Genomic DNA, 20260 nt, shown 5'->3' with positions numbered 1-20260 from the left:
GGCTAATTTTCATGCAATATCTCTCTATAACAGTTAAATATTAACACTAAAGATACTGGGTAAAATTTGCAAAAGGCGTAAGTCCCTTTTTCAAAAGTGACTTGGGAACTAAGGAGCCAGTATCCCATTGACTTTAAGTGAGACTAAGGAGCTCTTAAATGCCTAGAAAAATCAATAGGACTTAGGCTCCTCTGTCATTTACATGCTCTAGAAAATTTTACTCATTGGCTTTCAAACACTCTATTAATTTATTATATCTGATGATGATTATTATTATTATTATTTATTATTATATTAATGTACTTTTGCTACAATATGTTCATTAAATGACAATACAGAGTGAAAGTATGGATGCATAAACCTCCTTAAAATTCATAAATGTAATTAGTTCTAGTCCTCTGCATCAAGAGTTGCTTTTCCAAGAAACCAAAGAGAGTGGGCCACAAATGAATATGATCCACTGTACACTATTAGATTTTCAGGGCCAGAAACAATGAGACAAAAAATTTGTGATTGTCTTTCTCCATTTTCAAATGTAATTGAAAAAGAGAAAATAGCAGCTGCAAGAATAACATTGAGTAGGTCTGGCCATCTTGTTTTACAGCATAATCAACCATGACTACAGAATCGGGATCAGACTCTGAATCCAAGGATCAAGATCAAGACCAGCAAGAAGCCCCTGCTCAGCAAGGGACAGCTGGGGCACAACCTCAAGACCAGCAGCAGCTCAGTGAGGAACATCAGAACGCGATACCCCAGTTCTCTGCTGTGGCAGCACACAGTACGCCTGTGAAAAAAGAGCAGGCAAGTGAACCATTTCTAGGTTTGCTGAACGTGGTTGATTAAATGCTATCTTATTAACTAACGACTAGGGGGTAACCTGTGGTTTAGTCAAAACAATTTTTTTTTTCTGAATTAAAAAGTTCCATTAGTTTGATGACAATTTTTGCAACTTTTGCTATATTGATTGACTGGTCCTGAGGGCTTAAAAATATTTTAGTTCACAGTCAAGCAATATCTTTTGGAATTAATGTCAGGTCTCCTACCTGCTGCACTTAATTTCAGAGTCCAATGTTATCCTTAAAGGGAGGGGAAAACCCTTCAGTCTTTCACTGCCTCAGATCACACTAATATTTTTTTTTTTAGAAACTGAAAGAGTTTATAGGGTTTATTTTCACGCTGACACCTGCTGAAAACTGATGCTTGTTTTACGTGTGACCCATGTAAAATCTCAGAGGTTTTTTAAACCACTATAGTTCTAAAACAGGGGTTCTCAAACTGTGGGTCAGCAAAGAGGGCAAAAACTGGTTGGGCAATGGGCTTTATTTTCTTCTCATTCCTCTGTCTCAGAAGTGAGAGAGACAGTCAGAATGAGGAAGTTTGTACTGTCGTTATTACCAGTTCTGTGAGAGAATCCCTGGGACAGGATATATTTCATTGCCCAATTACAATGGTTTTCCTTACTGTCGTTACATACACAAGAAAAGTTGTTTTGTTTCCTTTTTTTTTTTTTAAAGGAAGAAAAGTACTGTGTATTTTTTACATTGATGCTGAGCCCCTCCCTCTGGAATCGACTCCAAAAATGAACACACTTTCCATCCAATACAATAATTTAATCCTCCCATCTTTCTGCCATACCCCAATGTGATGTAGTGGAGAAGAAAGTCCACATGCTGGGCTCTAAACACTGAGCAGCTACCTAAAGCTAAGACATGCAGATATTCAACAGATTTACTTGTATTTCATGCCTGATGCAGAGGCTGGACAGCATAAAAGACCACTGTTGCTAGATTCTGTGACTCTGAAGTGTCTCTATCAAAAGGGATTCCAGTTTCAGAGGGGTTGAAAGCGTGTTGCATCAGAGCAACATCTATTCATGGATGGAAAAGTCATAGGCCTAGTGTGTCAAGTTATATATATACACCTCGGCCTTGACAAAGGCTGAGGGGTGTGTGTGTGTGTGTGTGTGTGTGTGTATGTATATATATATACACACACACACACATAGCTTTCTTATTTTTTTTAGAGCACTGAAACGTGAACTGGCACTCCTCTCCAAATGCAGCTTTCTGCAGGAAAGATTTCCATTATGTAGTGTTTCTAAAAATACCCAGGTGCAATCAGTTGCAATAAAATTTGGGTTCCTTATTTACTGGGGTTGAACCTGAATTATGAGTTAGTTGTAAAAAAGTAGGGGTTGAACAGAAGAAATTATTCTGGCTTTTTCTCAGACATAACAAGAAATAACCAGTCTCTGCTGAAATTCATTAAAAAATGTTAAGCTTTTTTTATATCATAGTAATAACAGAGATAATATGGATGTGGTCAGCATACTCATATAACTGTGCTAAAGTAGCTGCAGTAATATACAAGAGTAACACACCTTTCAGGTACCCTGATCTGATTTACATAAAACAAATTGTTAGGCCCTTTATAGTTAATGAACTGTGAAGTGGAAAGCCAAGTAAGCTGTTCTTTGTATTTGCTTAAAGCTGAGATGGCCATACTGTTTTTAAATCTGTATTAAACCCCAAATCCCAGTGATCTACCATTCTGGTTTTTGACACTTACCCTCCATTATTTTTGAGGGAAGATAATTGCCTAATCCTCTAGACTACTTTGTAAATCTCAACCTGTGGGTCTTGAATTTTTTTGCCATTTTTGCCCAACTCAAGCTAAAAATATGACATCCTCAAACTGCACATCCCAAATGGCCCTGTGGAGTCCCCTGACTTGTACCAAGCCCTGACTCCCTTCCTGTCCTCACAATGTTCTTACCACCAGATGAGGTCCGTTTAATTATCCATTTTTTGTCCAGTTTGTGAATACTGGCCCAAATCTGTCGCTTTAGGGGCTCCACCAACCCAGCTATGACAATTCTCCCACTCTGATGGCCTCTATAGTTAATCCAGGTTTCCATCACATACATCCATAAATCCAGGCACCTTGAAACTTACCAATAAATAGATCTGGTTGGGGAATTTTCCATCAAAATGATTTTTCAATGGACAATGTAGTTTCCACAAAAATCAACATTTTCTGTGGGAATATCTTGATTTTGCTAATATATTTTTGATATTTTTTCATCAGGAAATTTGGTTCAACCCAAATTGGAATACTTCATTTGTTGAACTGCCTTGACATTTTTAATTTAGAATCAGTTCAGTAAATCATTAAATTGCATTTTCTTATCAGTGCATTGCTTTATGGGAGTTGTAGTTCAGGCCTTTTCTCTCCCATAATGCAATGAAAATTGCCCTCTGACCAAGCTATGTGTGATGCGTAATGGAAGTCGCATGACTGTGGGTGCATCATGAGAGATGTAATCCAACCAGGCCCCTAGGGGAAAATGGGGGCTTTGGGTTTCTGAACTGCAGCTCCCATAAAGCAATGTGCTACAATGGGAAAATGCAGTTTTATGTTGAAATGACTCAAAACAAAACATGTTGGGTAATTTCAACAAACCAAACTAGAACAGATTTTGGGACTGTTGAAAAGCTTTTTGTATTTAAATTTCTGAATCAAAATTTTTCAGAATTTTCATTCCACAAACATTTTTGCAACTTCAACTTTTGGTCCCAATTTGGGATCAAAACAAATGTTGGAATTTCTCACGGCATGAAAATTCCAAATCCCTCGCAGCTCTACCAGTACAGCATTCTTCCAATGCACCAAAGAAGGAGAGAGTGCCCAATCTTCCAAGGAAGGGAAATATTTTGTCATTCTCAAGTATGTTGCTCAGCTCTACCTGGTGCAGGCAGCAGAAACTTCAACCAAAAAAGGTCCCTGTAAAGCAGCATCAACAAAACATTGAGCTAACTCAAGCAGAATCACACCAATATCTTGACTGAGGGACAGAAAAAACTTTATAGTTGGTCTCCTCTGGTGCTATAAATGGTTCACACCCATGTAGCTGGACCCTTTAATATACCCAATCCAGTAGGACCACTTAAGGCCAAAAAGTCATGTGATGATGTGATGACTAGCCCTGCACTGCATGCCATTTAGAAGGAACTTGGGCATGGAGAAGAGGCAGAAGCAGTTCCTACAGGCTCCTTGAGATGGTGGGACTCAGGGGAAGACAGAGCAGGGTGGCCTGGCAAATGAAGAGGAAGCCTCTGTTCTTTGAAGAAAATCTGTTCAGCTGTTTTTGAGTTAAGCAAGTATGAAAAATATACTTGAAAAACTGTGCAAAGTATTTTTGCTGTCTCATGTTAAAAGGGATTTGTTTAAAAACTTCTAGCTTGGTGTGTACATTGTTTTCAATAAGGAAATTAGAATTGATTTTGAAGCATGTGGTGCACACTGTACTTTGTGTGCCTTAATGAAATAAGCACTTCAGATGTTCAGACAGATCCATAAGCACGGCAATTGCATGTTCAAATGACCACGGCAATGTGAGTATTCACATGTTTTTATTTGAATTGCCCGTTTATGAGGGCCCCTTCTCAACAGCTAAATGCAACTGTAACACAAATCTTCCAAACCAACTGCAGTTCATGATCTCTCTCCCACATGCTCTCCATCTCCTGGTTCTCACAGAAACGTGACTCTCCCTCTGACTCCTCCTTTATTACTCTACGTGGCTGTCATATATCAGTCTCCCAGGGCTGTGGGTCTTCTCTTAGATGCTTCACTTTTCCTTGTCCTCTCTCCCAGTCTTCCACTATTATTTTTAATCTTCTGTGTTGATGACCCTCTCACTGCAGAGAATAGCACTGAACTCCTGCTGACTTCACAGTGACTGGAAAAAAATGTTACTACTTCTTCACACATGTATGTTTTGGGATTTCCAAACTGTGTTCCCTTCTGAACTAATCTATTTAGTAAATCCACCAAGTTCTTGGAGGGTGAAAGACTTCATAAACAGACCCCAATTATACCAGACCAATATCCAGAAGATTTCTGGGATTTGACTGTCCTCCCTCAGCTTCTAAAGCCAACAAGCTGAAATGAAACCCATGAAAATGAAATGGGGATATATCAAACTAAACACCAGATACATACCCACCCCTGAAAGATTCAGAAGTAAAACATTTTAGTACAAAACCCCTTATTTATTCACTGACTCTGAATCCCCGAACTGGCAGTAAATTGCTTGAACAACGCCCAAATTATATGATCAGAAGACAGCCCTGCTGCTGTTCAGCTTTTCTGTCTGTATCACTAATGCTGTAACTGCAAAAATTATGTTCCAACAACAACCCTGAAGCAACTTCTGCTCTATTAGATGTTGATGGCATGGCAAGCCGTGGCATTGAAATGCTCCAAAAATACAGCATAAATGGGCCATGAGGAGAATGTGGCTCGGGAGAGAATGCACCTATGCATGCAAAATTCAAAATAAGTGAATGCGGTTTCTTCTTAGTGGTTGCTTTTGCCCTAGATAACGGCACCAACAGAATGTCAAGTTTCTTTAAGAGGAGGAGGCTTAATTCACTTTGAAATCATCTCAATGCATGGACATGTCATCACAGTTTTGGGGCCCTCTCTAATAGTTCCTGGCATGTTTTTGTGCTCTGTGCAAATTATAGAAAATCCTTTGTGGTTCTAACCTTGGACAGATTTCATTTAGTTTCGTTTGGGTCTACTTGATCAGTCCAACAAAATAATACCAGTGACACCTCTTGTATGCATATGTAGAGAAATTAACATCTGTTGCAGGTTTCAGTGAAACAAATCAAGAACCCATAAGGAGGAGGTCTGGGAGTTCTTTCTGACTGAAGATGCCTCTTACTCTTAAAACAGCAATCTCTTCTGCTTTTGTTATTGTTGGTCTTTCCTTTTGAACAACTTACCTGCCTTCTTAAGGGATGTTCATCCCCATCCCCCACCCTCCAAAGCTTTCCTTCATCTACACACCATGAGCACTATGGACATTAATTACTCTACGAGGCCTTAATCCCATGGCGCACTAAATGCTGTCATCCCCCATTAGCTTCAGGGGGAGTTGAGGTTCTTGTCCCTACGTGCCTGAAAGAGAAAGCGCTCAACTAATATGTAGCTAAGCTAAGACGGGAGATCCAGCTGAGATAGCAGGGATTGTTTTCCACTGTCATCCCCTGCCCGCCCCCAGCATGTTTTATTGCTGTTAAGAGGATGTGCTGGATTTTGAAAGAGGCTTCTCTATTCCTTTTTATATCTTCCTAGACTGACTCTCCTTCTTGCTTTCTGCTCCAAGATGAGGGCCAGACAGTGACCCTTACTGTGCTCCCACACAGGGGAGCAAGAGGCATAAGGCACTGCCTTACTCCCATGGAGAGACCAGTCTCTGCATATGGATGAGGTGTGAATTAGCAGACAGGGGCATGGTAACATAGTACACCAGACAGTGTATTTAAATGGGCACAGGAGGGGAAATAATGTGAGCCAGATATAGGGCTGGTCCCTTTTAGTTCCTGCCTGGAGGAAGGGGGGAACTCAGGACCAGATTGTGACTGTCCTCACAATCTGGTTCCTCGTCTGCTCCTGGGACAGCACTGCTATGCTTTGCCCCTTGCCCTGGGGCTGTAGCAAATCCACAACTGAGCACTATATTTGCAGGCTTAGATCACTTGGCATGTATCTGGCCCTAAGTGCCCTCTCCCCTTCAAACAGAATAAAGAAGGAAAACTAATGTTTGGGAGACCTTTTTCCAGGAGATTCCTCAGGGAAAGATCCCTGCATTTAGGTGGAATATTGTGGTGATGCAGTGTGTGCCGTACAGTCTTGTGCACTACCAGTGTGACGCAGGACTGTTTTGGTCTGAAAGCAGATTAAAGCTTTTGGACAGATTTGAGCCAGTCTCATGAAGGCTTGTTGCGCTGAAGGAAAACAGACTCAGAGGATTAAATTGTGATGAATTTCAGTGCTGCTGGCTGCTGATTATATTGAATTTGTTCAGAGCCAAATCAGATGTGTATTTTTTCATGGTAGCGAGATGACTAAAAATTAATATTTTATACTTTAGCTTAGGTATTACTATGCTTTTGTTGTCGAAATTTTGTCTGGAGGCTAGCAGGGGCACAACTGGTTATAGAGGTAATCATTACTGGAATGGAGCTTCAACTGATGTAATGCATTTACTATTAAAGGTGGCTATATGAAGGTTAGAGTGGCTCTGACAATCTGTTCCAGGGGAAAGGACCACAATCAATATTGCATCATAACAGCTTTATAGATGTCTCAAATGCTGACCCAGGGATAAGCCCAAAATACTACTACTGCAGTGGGTTTTCCCAGCCATATATTTATCTTTCAAAGTGGCAGTTACAGGAAGTCACACAGTTGTTTTATTGACTAAAGCAGGCTTTCCCAAACAATAAAGATGAAGTTCTTTTTTGTATGCTGCAGCTGGGTAACTGTTAGTGGTGAATAGTCTCTCCATAAAATGAAAGCCAGTTGTGCATTTTGATTCTGAATGGCTGCATTGTACAGCCACTATTTTAATCTGAAATTGAAACTTAATCTTCCCATTTGCTCTTCACAGGTCACTGACAGAGAACGGGAGTTTGCTGCTGCTGCTGCAAAACAGCTGGAATACCAGCAGTTTGAAGACGACAAGCTCTCTCAAAAATCATCATCTAGCAAACTCTCCAGATCTCCTCTAAAGATTGTTAAAAAGCCGAAAAACATGCAGTGCAAAGTGACGCTCCTGGACGGCTCTGAATATGGATGTGAAGTGGAGGTAAATTGTTATTTCCTTTCTCTATTTTGCTTTATCTGTTGTTCCCTGTATATCCCAATTCATTCTATTGTGGAGAAAAGTTCTTCTACTAAAAAACTGAGTAGACTCAGGGGGCAAGATTTTCAAAAATGGGAGCCTAAATCTAGATCTAAATAAATGGTCTGGTTTTTCACAAGTGCCAAATGCCAAGCAGCTCTCAATGTCTTCTCTAGGAGACTGAGGACTGAACTCAGTTTTAATCCACAGAGAGGGGTATAGGAGCACTCTGGAGAAGGAGCATGGGCTTCTAGATGCATGTGACTGTATGTGACACTCAGCCTGGACCACTGACAGTGAAACTCATTAAAGAAAGGGAGCCTCTGATCTCCAAGGGCTTCCCCTTTCCCGGGTCCTGTAGTTACTCACATAGCACCTGATTGAGCTAGTGCTCTATAAACAGAGTGTAGCCACCCCAGCTCGAATGGCAGGGAGAGGCTGGCTGTCCAAGACACTACCCAGTACCTGTCCAAGACACTAGCATTACCATCTAAACCTGTCACGTACTCAGGCTGGCTAGCCCCTCCTGCCACTCATGCTGCTACGGCTGCATTCTATTTTTAGCACACTAGCTTGATCAGAGCTAGTCCGGGTATGTCTCCTTGAGCTGGAATTTACACTTGCTGCTCCATGTGTAGACTTACCCTAAATCCCAGCAGTAGAGAGCAGCTGGCAGCTTTATAGGCAACCCAGCTTCCCTGCACACTCTCTTCAGGCAGGCTGCCCTTTTATGTGCCATGTCAGTGCTCCCATTGCAACCCGTAGGCCTCACGCAGGAGCCATTTGCTCCCTCCACCCAGCATGGATCCTTTTGGTAACTGAGAAGTGTGTGGTAGGGAAGAGAAGCCACCAGGTACAGAAGAGGACGGGGAAAATGAGACAGTAAAAGTGTGGAAGAAGGTGAAGAGGGAGAGGGAAGAGTAGAGAGAGAATAAAAATGGAAAGCAAAATCTGTGAAAATATGTAGAAAAGAAAAAGTTCTGATGGTGGAGGGAGGGGAAAGGCTGGAGAAAAACAGCACCAAAGAGAAAATGGGGGAGCGGAGAGAAGAAGGTGAGATGTGGCAACCACACCGGGGAGGACGTGAGGGGCCCTAAACGGTGAAGCAGCCATTACTCCATCACAAATTTTGGGGCTATAATCCAAAAAGGTTGGGAGCCACTGTTCTAAAGGTAGAAGGTTGCTGCTGCATGTGGGGCCAAATTCTGAAGTTCTTGCACAGTTTTCACTCAGTCTTGACTATTGATTTCAACGAGGAGCGTTGTTTGAGCAAGGTCTTCAGAATTTTATTCATGACCACGCTTTAAAATTTGGAGCAAAAGTATTTTTGCAATGCCAAGAGCTTAGCTGTAAACAGCAGGTGTGATTTATTACATACATAGTAACTTGAAAAATATGCTGTCAAGTACATTTTAGTTTCATTGGCTGAGTACTCTACAGTTTCTTTCTAGACTAGCAATAGATAGCTGGTGTGATACGCTGCTGTGACATTACCACTAATCTCAGATTGTTGCTTTACTTTTTGACCTCCAGACCTGTTTTTATATCTGACAGCAAATAATGTGGAAACCCACACATAGGTACTTGCTTTAATGGGAAGAGTTGAACTTACTGAAGTCTTAATCACTTAGGTGGAAAATTGAAGTCACTGTGTGGAGTGCAATCAAGCAAATTTCACTAGATAGATGAAAATATTATGAGTAAGACAAGTTTTATGAGGACATAGGATGAAGTGGAGAAATTTATTAAGTTAGACTCTGATTTATGCAAATAAAGTAGTATGAATAATGTTTTCTTCTAGGAATTTCTTCTAGGAATTTGCACTCTTTCTCCAAATATGTACTGAATGTAAGTTGAAGTGTCAAAATGCTAGCATATAGATGTCACTGTCTTATTGCCTGTCTTCTTTCTCTCCTATAAGTCTGTATGATTACTCAATGTCTGTCCTCACAAAATGTCCAATATCCAGTATAAATTGCACTATGATTTATGAACTCAGATAACTAAAATATCCTTTATTCATAATATTCACTATCGTCCAGAAATGCTTTTGTCTGTCCAAAAATTATCCAACTTAAGTGGATAGCACTTCAGCTGTTACATGTGTAAGGATATGTAACTGCATTCACCAAAGCAGATGTCAGTACAGGTACTGGAAAGGCAAAATTAAACACATTTGAGATTTGTACATGTGAATTTGTGCACATGGCAGACGACGATGTTGGCATTGCAGTCCTGTATCAGGCCTTCCTACCAATATATTAAACTATCAGCATGTTTGTGTATTAAACTTGTGCTTTCTCAAGCCAACTGTAGGCTTCTGTGCAGCGCTCAAGAATGCATGGTAGATCCCAGGAGAGTCTAATTTCTCTGTGCAAAAGGTTCCGCTGCTGGCACAACTGATCTGGCAAGGGAAGGATATGACATCATGCCAAGAGGAATAATGCCTCTTTAACTCTATACACTGACTTCCCGAGAAGGGTTAGTTGGCCAGGGAGACTGAGGAAAGAAAATGAAGAGATCTCAGGAGAACTCCATGGCTCAAATAGAAGTGGAGGGAAAAGTTCCTGTGCAGCAGCTCTGGCTAGCAGTAGAGTTATATGGCTGATCCAAAGAGACTATAGCATAATGATGATAAGGGATAACCTCACCTGTCACATCTCCAAAAAACCCTATCAACATTTTAAGGACAGCCCCAAAAGACAGAACTTATTATGTTCCTGGGCGCAGTTATGCTAGTTCCATCTTGGTAAGCTGAACACTAAGAGATCAAGGGGAAAGGCCTAAAAAGTCATGCATGGATGTGATGTGAACGCCATAAAAACCAGATGCTCTTTTAGAAAAATATACTCAAAGATTAAATGCTGAAGTTCCTTGTGCTTCTGTGCACTTAATTCCCTCTTACAAGAGGTGTAGCGTTCATTTTTAATTTAAGGCAGTGAGCCAATGTGAAATGTGGCAAACCACCAGCTGTTGACAGAAGCATCACCATGTAGTAATAACCCCATCAATGCTATCGTGTTGAATGCATCATGTCCCATCCCAAAAGGGGCCAAGAGGAAGCAAAATCTCAGAAAGTTAGAATCCCAGTCCAGAGATAGAATCACAGCTTTGCCAGTCACTCCTTGTGTGGCCTTGTGCAAGTCACTTACCCTTTAGAACTGCATTCCCCAGACTGTGAAATAAGGATATTATTTCGCTACTTGACTCTCTGAGGACTGTGAGGATCAATTAGTTGGTTGTAGAGTGCTTTACAGATGACAAGCACCTTATGAATGCTAAATATTAATATTATTTAAAGCAGTATATTGGTCTCAGGTAGAACACATCCTACAGCATATCAATTATGTGCTCATCAGGGTAATAAGCTGACAGTTAAAATTGCACACACTCATGGAGTCAGACACATCAGAAACAGGTTTTACTAATCCATTATCTCCTTGCCATTCTCTGTATCATCAGTCACACCCTCTTCTTCCATTATTACCGCATAGGAGTCTTCACCTCCTACTAACTTACCTTTCTGTCTCTCTCAGGCTTCCATTATTTTGTATTACACCAGGATACTCTCTTTTGATAGTGCTCCAATGCATATTTGCAAAGAACTCACCTTGAGAGTAACAGTGGGCAGACCCAAAGTCTCTGTAATGTGGCTTGTATTCACAGAGAAAAAATTCTAAGACTCAGCTGAAAACTTCCTCTTTTGGTCCTCCAGCATCCCTGTCTGTGGTGGGGGTTTTTGCTGGCCCAGGAATATGTTTCATGGCATGAAGGCATTCCAAACCAGAAACAGACAAAAATAGGTCACAAAACCTCCTTTTTGTTCTGCAAAAAACATAAAACAGTAGGTTCAATGCCACAAACTCCACTGCATTTTTACATTATGAATCTACTGAGGGTAGCAGTTGGCTTATGTCTAAGGATGCCTTTCTTTTGAGGTCACAGAGACTATGTGTAACTGTAGATGGGGAAGGGCACGTATTTTGAACCCAAACCCCCCACCCCCAAAAGAAACAAAAATATAAACCTGGCAGAAAACTGGGTGGGCACGTGACCCAACGTCCTCCCTCCCCTCGCGTCACCTCTGGAACAACTACTACTAGAAGAGCAGAAGTCTTTATTCATACATTGTTCCTATATATACAATACAGTTGTCATTGAAAACACAAAATGATAAAAATAAAAAATTAGGAGCTACTTGTATGTTTCCTGTAAAGGAGTTCCATGCCAAAAAAAAGTCTTGGAATTTCAATCTTTCTAGAGTCACTGGCTCACCGATCAACAGACCTCCTCTCAGATCATCTGAAGTGTCTACTCATGGTGAGAGTTCCATCTTATATTTTGGTGCAGCTATTGTCAATAAAGTTAAAATCCTCACCTAATAGTTCAGAAAATACAACTCCTGCCGACAAAATAAACTGTGCAATAAAGAATTATTGGTCTATGGAAGACTTGAAAGAGTGATGGAAAGGACAAAAAAAGGATAATGTGAGGACATAAATCCCTTCCCAAAACAAAACAGCCACTGACTTGGAATACACTACAAGTGCAGCAGAAGTCACAGAAAGCATGCAATCTGATACAACAGTGAACACGAGCAGCTGTATGTAAAGTATGTGGTATGTAGCACATCTAGCAGCACTACGGAGGTGGAATACCAGGCCCAAACATGGTGAAAAAGTGATGATAAACTCTTGGGAGAAGGAATAATCTCACAAATGCCTGAAGAAGGAAATGAAGAAGATTGACACCTAGAATGGGCTGAAGATAGCTCATGAATTGCTGTGCTTTCTAGGGAGATTACAGACAGATGAGTGAAATGAAGCAGAAAAGGAACAGGTCCATGGTTCAAATTGTGAAGGATTAAAGTACTTGCCAGTTATGAAAATCATGAACTTGTCATATTTAGAGATTGAGTTGGAAGGATAAGAAAGAAAAGACTCTCATTCAGTATTGTTAGATACACAACTCAAGGACTTGCTCTGTGGAAAAGGGAAACCTGAGCTAATCCAGTTGAATGAGAGACAGAGACAAATTTTAACCTCTAATGGGGAGATTGTAGATGAAGAAAATTGTAATTATTTTTGTTTGTCAGACTATGCTTCTTAGAAAGATTACTGCATCAGCTGTATAGCCTGCTATACTAAGCATCCTAAAGAGAGGTTTCAGAGTAGCAGCCGTGTTAGTCTGTATCCGCAAAAATAACAGGAGTACTTGTGGCACCTTAGAGACTAACAAATTTATTAGAGCATAAGCTTTCGTGGGCTACAACCCACTTCTTCGGATGCATATAGAGTGAACCATATATTGAGGAGATATATATACACACACATACAGAGAGCATGAACAGGTGGGAGTTGTCTTACCAACTCTGAGAGGCCAATTAAGTAAGAGAAAAAAAACTTTTGAAGTGATAATCAAGATGGTTCAGTACAGACAGTTTGATAAGAAGCAAGTGTGAAAATACTTACAAGGGGAGATAGATTCAATGTTTGTAATGGCTCAGCCATTCCCAATCCCTATTTAGCCCTGAGTTGATTGTGTCTAGTTTGCATGCATGCATGCAAACTAGACACAATCAACTCAGGGCTAAATAGGGATTGGGAATGGCTGAGCCATTACAAACATTGAATCTATCTCCCCTTGTAAGTATTTTCACACTTGCTTCTTATCAAACTGTCTGTACTGAACCATCTTGATTATCACTTCAAAAGTTTTTTTTCTCTTACTTAATTGGCCTCTCAGAGTTGGTAAGACAACTCCCACCTGTTCATGCTCTCTGTATGTGTGTGTATATATATCTCCTCAATATATGGTTCACTCTATATGCATCCGAAGAAGTGGGTTGTAGCCCACGAAAGCTTATGCTCTAATAAATTTGTTAGTCTCTAAGGTGCCACAAGTACTCCTGTTATCCTAAAGAGAGAGAATCTGTTTTTCAGTATCTCTAATGTAAAATCACAGCCCAAGAGGAAAGGAATCCATCCAGTACTGTACAGTTTAAGAGCTTGATTTATGAATAAGCAGTACTCAAAGTACAATTGTCTTAGACTTTATATTCCCCAGGTTTTGAATGTGAAAGATTTGCTTTGATAAAATGATGTTTCATGTATTATTATGGAAATTATCTCAATAAATTAGCTCAATTTAGAAAGTATTTCTGCATTTCTGAGTGCAAAACTGATATCTAGATATATATTTTTGTGCATGCAGCTGCAGTGTTCTCAGACAAATTTGAATGTTCATGTGCACAAGCTTACAGTAGGTGAAAAATGTTTTTTTGCTTACAAAATTTGGGACCCAAGTTTTATGCCTTTTTGAGAACTTGGTCATTTGTGTTTAGATTGTGTTGAACAAAGTTTTTGCTTAAGTGCTTTTAATATCTATATATACAGTTAGACGACTCAATCATGTTGGAATGAATTGCTTCATAATATGTAAAATGATCAATGACAGTATTAGATATTACAAGATTTATGAATACAAAACTAATCCTCTAAGGCAGGGGTAGTGAATAGGTGGACCACGAGTCAAATCCGGACAACCAGATGCTTTTGAATGGACCCCAAGATCTTTTTATTTGCTTCTTATCTTTGTTGTTACTTTTTTATAATTATTATTTTCTCTGGAGTCTGGACCTTGACTATACCTTGACCAAGAAATTTGGACCTTGACAAAAAATAATTGACTACGCCTGCTCTAAGACCTGGTCCTGAACCAGTGTAATCAGTGGAATTGTTGTCAGTGACTTCAATCAGTTTAGGATTTAGCCCTAATTCCAAAGGGCATTCTATGGGAGAAGAGTCTTTCTCTCAAATATACATATGACATCATCCGTGAAATGTGGTCAGGCATCAGTGTCAGATGTCTGAGTATCAAGTGAGCTGTCTGACACTTCGCAGGGCGGCTTATCCTGCTCCACCGAGCAATGCAGCATAGTAGTCCTGCAGTGTGTACCACCAGCCTGCCAGTGATACTGCTTCTTGCCCTTTGATGTAATCCCATGGTAAAGATCAGGATTGATCATAGAAATTAAATTAAATGCATCGTACCTCAACGATATGGTCAGGTCAAAAAAGGCGCTGAGTACTATTTCCACCAATCCTTTCTCACCTTGGAAGAAAGCCCAGTGGGAGATGTCCCCCATTCTTTCTCAGATTACTTGTGACAAGAATCAGAAACCTGATCTGATGAATACATCCAGGACAGGGGTTTGAGTCCAAACTAATCCTGCTGAGGAGAAGAATCCTAGAGCTATGTAATCCTCTAGCCAAGCAGTGCAGAAATCAGTTAAGTAAACTTCTTGGTCTCAGGCCTGACCTGTACTTTAAAGAGCCCAATATCAAAAGAGATCCAGAACTGCACTTTGACAATATATCCCTAGATTTCAGATCCTCTGAAACATTGAAAGTGAATTCTCTGATTCAGGGTTTCCTAAAATGAGGAAAAATGAATATTGTTTTTCCTTCTGAGCTCCTCCAGCTTCAAGCAGAGCATTTCCAAGTGAATTCGTATAAGAATTCTATTTCCCTTTCCCCTCCCCCGGTTTTGGCTTTCCATTCGACAGGTTGGTGCAACTTAGCTGGATGCCCTGGAATCTTTTAATTATCGACCATTCTGTACAGATGGTCTAATATGGAATGACTTCCTAAAACAGACTGTAGTCTGTCTTCATGGCTTTTGCTCTAAACCTATAAATGTGAGTATTTACAGACAGGGGATAACCAATTTCTTGAATGAGCAGAAAGATACAATCTACTAGGTCAAAATACATGGCAGAATATTTGTTTTATTTTCAAAAGGCTCAGCAGTTAGAGCCCCCTGAGAATTTATTCTTCATCTTCAGTCCTGTATCTTTGAGTTTTACCAAACAGGTAGAGCCCTGCGCAGATACACAATCCGCAATCCGCAAAAATTATCTACAGATTTGCAGGGTTCTACACTGGGGGCCAGGCTGAGGCTCTGAGGCATCCCCTCCCCTCCCCCGCCGGAGCCCGGTCGGAGAGAGCTGCGTGGGCAGCTGTGGGGAGCCCGTGCAGATTCGCGGACCCTCCACCTGCTCTTGGCCAGGCAGGGAACCCGGGGGGAGCGAAGACACGGCCGGGGGCTGCTCTCAGTCCCCCGCCCCACACTGCAGGCAGGTGGAGGGTCTGCCGCAGCTCCCCACGGCTCCCCAGCTGAGCTCCATGCTGGCCTGGGAGGGGGGGAGACCTGTGGAGCTGCCCAGGGGCTGTTCAGGCCTCCCCGCCCAGGGCAGGTAGAGGGTCCGCGAATCCGCACGGGCTCCCCACAGCTGCCCACACGACTCTCTCTGACCAGGATCCAGCTGGATGGGGATGCCTCAGCCTGGCCCACCGTGTAGAGCCCTGCAAATCAGCAGATAATTTTTGTGGGTCGCTGTGGGGAGCTGCGGCGGACCCTTCACCTGCCCTGGGCCAGGGGCCCGAGCTGCTCCCCGCCCAGTGTCCTGGGACCCAGGCTCCGCACAGCTGCCTGCATGGCTCTCCCCGACCCAGCTCTGGTCAGGGGGGCAGCTTGGAGCCACAGCCCGGCCATAAGAGCCGGGCGGGCGGCTGTGCAGAGACTCCGTGGACCCTCCCCCTGCCCTGGGCGGGGGGCCCAAGCAGACCCCAGCCCAGAGTCCCTGCCTCCCGCCTCTCTGCCCAGGGCAGGTGGAGGGACCCAGGCTCCCTACAGCTGCCAGTGCAGCTCTCCCCAATCCAGTTCTGACTGGGGCAGGAGCGGCTCGGAGCCACAACCCAGCCACGATAAGAGCCGGGCGGGCAGCTGTGCGGAGACTCAGCGGACTCTCCACCTGCCCTGGGCATGGGGCCCAAGCAGCCCCCTGCCCAGGGCAGGTGGAGGATCCGCGCTGTGGTTCCTCACAGCTGCCCACCCAGCTCTTACTGTCAGAGCCCTGCGCAGATACAAAATTTGTAACCACATCCGCGCTGCTATCCGCAAAAATGGTCCACGGATATTAAGCAGATACCCGTGGATTTGCAGGGCTCTACAGACAGGGTTTCAGGAAAGGAAAACAAAAGTTTCCATGGTAACTATTTCTGTGGTCTCTACAGCATTAAATAAAGCAAGTTGGGTTATTGCCATATTATTTTGATATTCCATAGATAAGTTAGATAACTGATATGTCAAAGAGCACTGTTAGTTTTGTCCCTCACTTTCCCCCAGGACTGAATCTTTCTTTCATCCAGTTCTTTGTCAACTTGTTGTTCCTGGGTAATAATTGGAAGAACATGTCGACTCTATGTATTTATTAAAAATGTTCTATGAGAAAATAATGAAAACCCCACATCTTAACACCAGAGGTTTCCCCCGGTTCCCCGGGCAGTATAGGGAATAGCTCAGTGGTTTGAGCATTGGCCTGCTAAACCCAGGGTTGTGAGTTGAGGGGGCCACTTAGGAATCTGGGGCAAAAATCAGAACTTGGTCCTGCTAGTGAAGGCAGGGGGCTGGACTCGATGACCTTTCGGGGTCCCTTCCAGTTCTATGATATAGGTATATCTCCATATATTATATTATATTACAAATGTTCATGCTTAATTTGAAATGAAATTAGAGGTTTTATGTTCAAACATATGTGTCTGGCCAGTTACATGATTTATTAGATATCTGGCATTTCTCAAAATAGTATCCTAAAATGAAAAGGGTATACTGGAATAAACAGATTATTTGTTCCACCAGTGCATGGTGGAATTCCTATTTGGGAGACATACTTAAGCTAGATAAATAGTGCTTCGCATATCACAGAGGCATATTATATCTCCTTCCCCTTTGAGAGAAAGTTCTTTAAGTGGGAGTATATAGATCCTTTCCAGGAAGAACTAGACAAGGTCAAAATGGCATCTAGTCCTAAAGGACTATCACAGGGTAGATTTCAAATGTATACAATATGCAGTCTCACTTTTTCCTTTACCACCATTGCAAGTAATTAAGAGGCATGGAAAAGAAAACTTGGTAACTTACTTTAGTGGCACCTGTATTTGTTTTTCTGCATTTTCCACACCCAGCTCGTAATACTACTTTTGGATAGAAGATCCCATGGAGATTATTTTCTTTACTTGACAAATGGGTGTAGTACTTCCCTTACCTCCCAAGGAGTTCATGAGGCTACAGATCCATTAGTGATTGTGAGATGCTCACATACTACAGTGATGAGAGCCATACAAGTAGACAGATACATTGGCCCTCTTGAGGGAAGGAGAATATGGTGCCTGTATACAGGAGCTCAGGAGACACTGTCTCTCTGAGGCAGAATGGCTCTGTATTGCCTCCAACGCAGGTTGTGCCTAAGTGGCATGATCTATTCTTTTGTTATAGTTTTGGCTTTTAGGCTTGTTTAATAATGTTGAACTTCCTACATGTGCTGAGGGAGCATACTAAAGGGGAAATTCCAAACATGGTCTCTTACACACAGCATATACACTAAACTTATTGCTGGATACAAGAGGGAGTTTTTACTCATGCTGCTTCTGTCGACTGAGTCATCACTTACAATTAAAGCAGCTTAACAAAATGAGTGTTGGTTTTGGGGGGGTTTACTGACACATCCTTGGTAAGGAGTGAAAATGTAACTGGATTGAAAAGCATCATCATACAGAATGTTTTCTTTCCCCACGCTCCCTAATTAGGGCAGACTCAGATTATCCAAGGAATTCAGCTAAGGCTATGTTATCTGACACATGTCGGTAGGAGGCTTCCAAGCTTGAGTGTGCTCTTAATAAATATAGTTATACATGCAACTTTGCTGGCTTTCTATCTAAAGTTACTGTTTCTGAATATAAATACTTAATTTCAAAAGCAGAGTATTCTAGAAATCAATAGCTGGGCTGTGGTATTTTCCAGCTTTTTCCTGTTTCCTTCCACTCAACGAACAAGTTGGAAATGAGCTGATGGAGGGAGCCTTGCTACCCTCTGAATAATGTTTTTGTTTGTGGCTCACCGTGGAAATCCAGATCTTATGGTGCAGCTTGTAGATAGCCCCAAGTAAGACTTGGAGAGGATAGACTGCTCCACCATCACTTTGCATCTCCTGTGCAAGGGCAGCCACAGATGCAGTCTTGCTTTGTCCTCTGCATGAGAACTGCTCCTTGCTAGCAAAGAAAACTAAGCTCCTGGAGAGCTAAGGGAGTTAGGGGTAAGGCAGGGTGATGCCTTCCTTCCCATTCACTCTGCACAAGCCAGCAGAACTTGCTTGATGTACAAGGGAGTATGTGCTGCACCTTGATGGAATGTTGCCGCAAGGGCATCCCCTCTGCATTGAGGAGCACTGCAGGAGGCAATGTGACTTCTGAAACCCAAATGCCTCTGTTACTTCTCCTGATTGTGGCTAAAAGCCACAGCAGAGCTTTACATGTCCCTAAAATTGTTCCTTAAAAATAAATTATCCATGGGTCTTTGCCCAGGTTAACCCTTAGCTGTAGATTTGTCATTTGTGATTGCACTGTAGACTAATACTGTATGTTTCTCCATAAACTTTGCTCCAGACCACCCCTTTCAGCTACTTAACATGGAAAGCAGTGTGGTCTAGTGAATAGGGCACTGGACTGGGGGTTCGAAGACTGGGGTTCCTGCCTCAGTTGCTCACTGCCTATTTGACCTTAGACAAGTCACTTCTCTCTGTGCCTGATTCCTTTCCCACTCCAAATTTGTCTTGTCTACAGAGATTATAAATTCTTTGGGGCAGGGACTGTCTGTCTCTTACTACATGTTAGTACAGAACCTAACACAATGGGGACCCAATCTTGGTTGAGAACTGTAAGCACTACTGTAATATAAATAATCAAACCTATCCCCAGCATCTGAAGTGTCCTGTTTAACCTTTCCTCTCCCCCACCAAGTAACCTAACTTGTAACTAAATCCCAGAAGCTAAAGCCTCCTGCTACTTCTGAACCATCTACTCATTTCCATACTGATTCCAGTTCTAGCTACTCCACCCCAGACCTTTGATAAGAGTCATTATCCAACCCTCCCAGATGTCTGATTTTCCTGCCACCTGCCCAAATCACCCTGCCGCTGAGCCTCCCTGATGTCTCCTGGCACATGTCCTACCCCTCTTCTCAGTTGCTGAATTGCCCTTCTATCCATTCCCCTTCACCCCTGAACAACCTACATTAACCTCCATCTCAGGAGTCAGTTGCTCCCATTTTCATCTATATGGAAATTACTGTTCTAAGTGATAACAGGCCATAACAAAAAATAAAAACCCCACACCCATTTGTATCAGCTTCTAAAAACATTAGCTGCCATATGTATATAAAGTCCTAATGTGTCAGCTGGGTAACTCTCCACTCAAACCCAGTGCAATGTTCTCTGGGTTTTCAAACAAAGGCTGTATCTACTTGCTTAGGGTGTGATTACCAGCTCACATACACGTACCTGCACTAGCTTGATGAGTGCTAAGGTGAATATAAATGGTAGTGGAGTCGCTTTTAACATGGGCAGCGGTGGCTCAGCTTAGCCTGCCAAGCACAAACCCACCGGAACCCCATGGGTACGTACTCAGCACTGGTAAGCCATGCCACCGCTGCCTGTGCTGC

General features: G+C 42.2%; 1 protein-coding gene across 13 annotated transcripts in view; it reads left to right on the top strand.

Moving 5' to 3' along the window:
* Positions 1-615: 615 nt before the first annotated feature.
* The window catches only part of EPB41L3 (erythrocyte membrane protein band 4.1 like 3), an 86723-nt gene continuing 67078 nt past the window's right edge, over positions 616-20260 (top strand). For all 13 annotated transcript variants that reach the window (XM_065398668.1, XM_065398664.1, XM_065398661.1 and 10 more), the window contains exons 1-2: positions 616-804; positions 7469-7666. In XM_065398668.1, the coding sequence (XP_065254740.1) occupies positions 616-804; positions 7469-7666 (387 nt within the window). The remainder of the gene's footprint in view (positions 805-7468; positions 7667-20260) is intronic.

Source organism: Emys orbicularis, chromosome 2, assembly GCF_028017835.1.
Source record: "Emys orbicularis isolate rEmyOrb1 chromosome 2, rEmyOrb1.hap1, whole genome shotgun sequence".
NCBI lineage: Eukaryota > Metazoa > Chordata > Testudines > Emydidae > Emys > Emys orbicularis.
The sequence above is the reverse complement of the archived record's forward strand: the minus strand, read 5'-3'. Positions and strand labels throughout refer to the sequence as shown.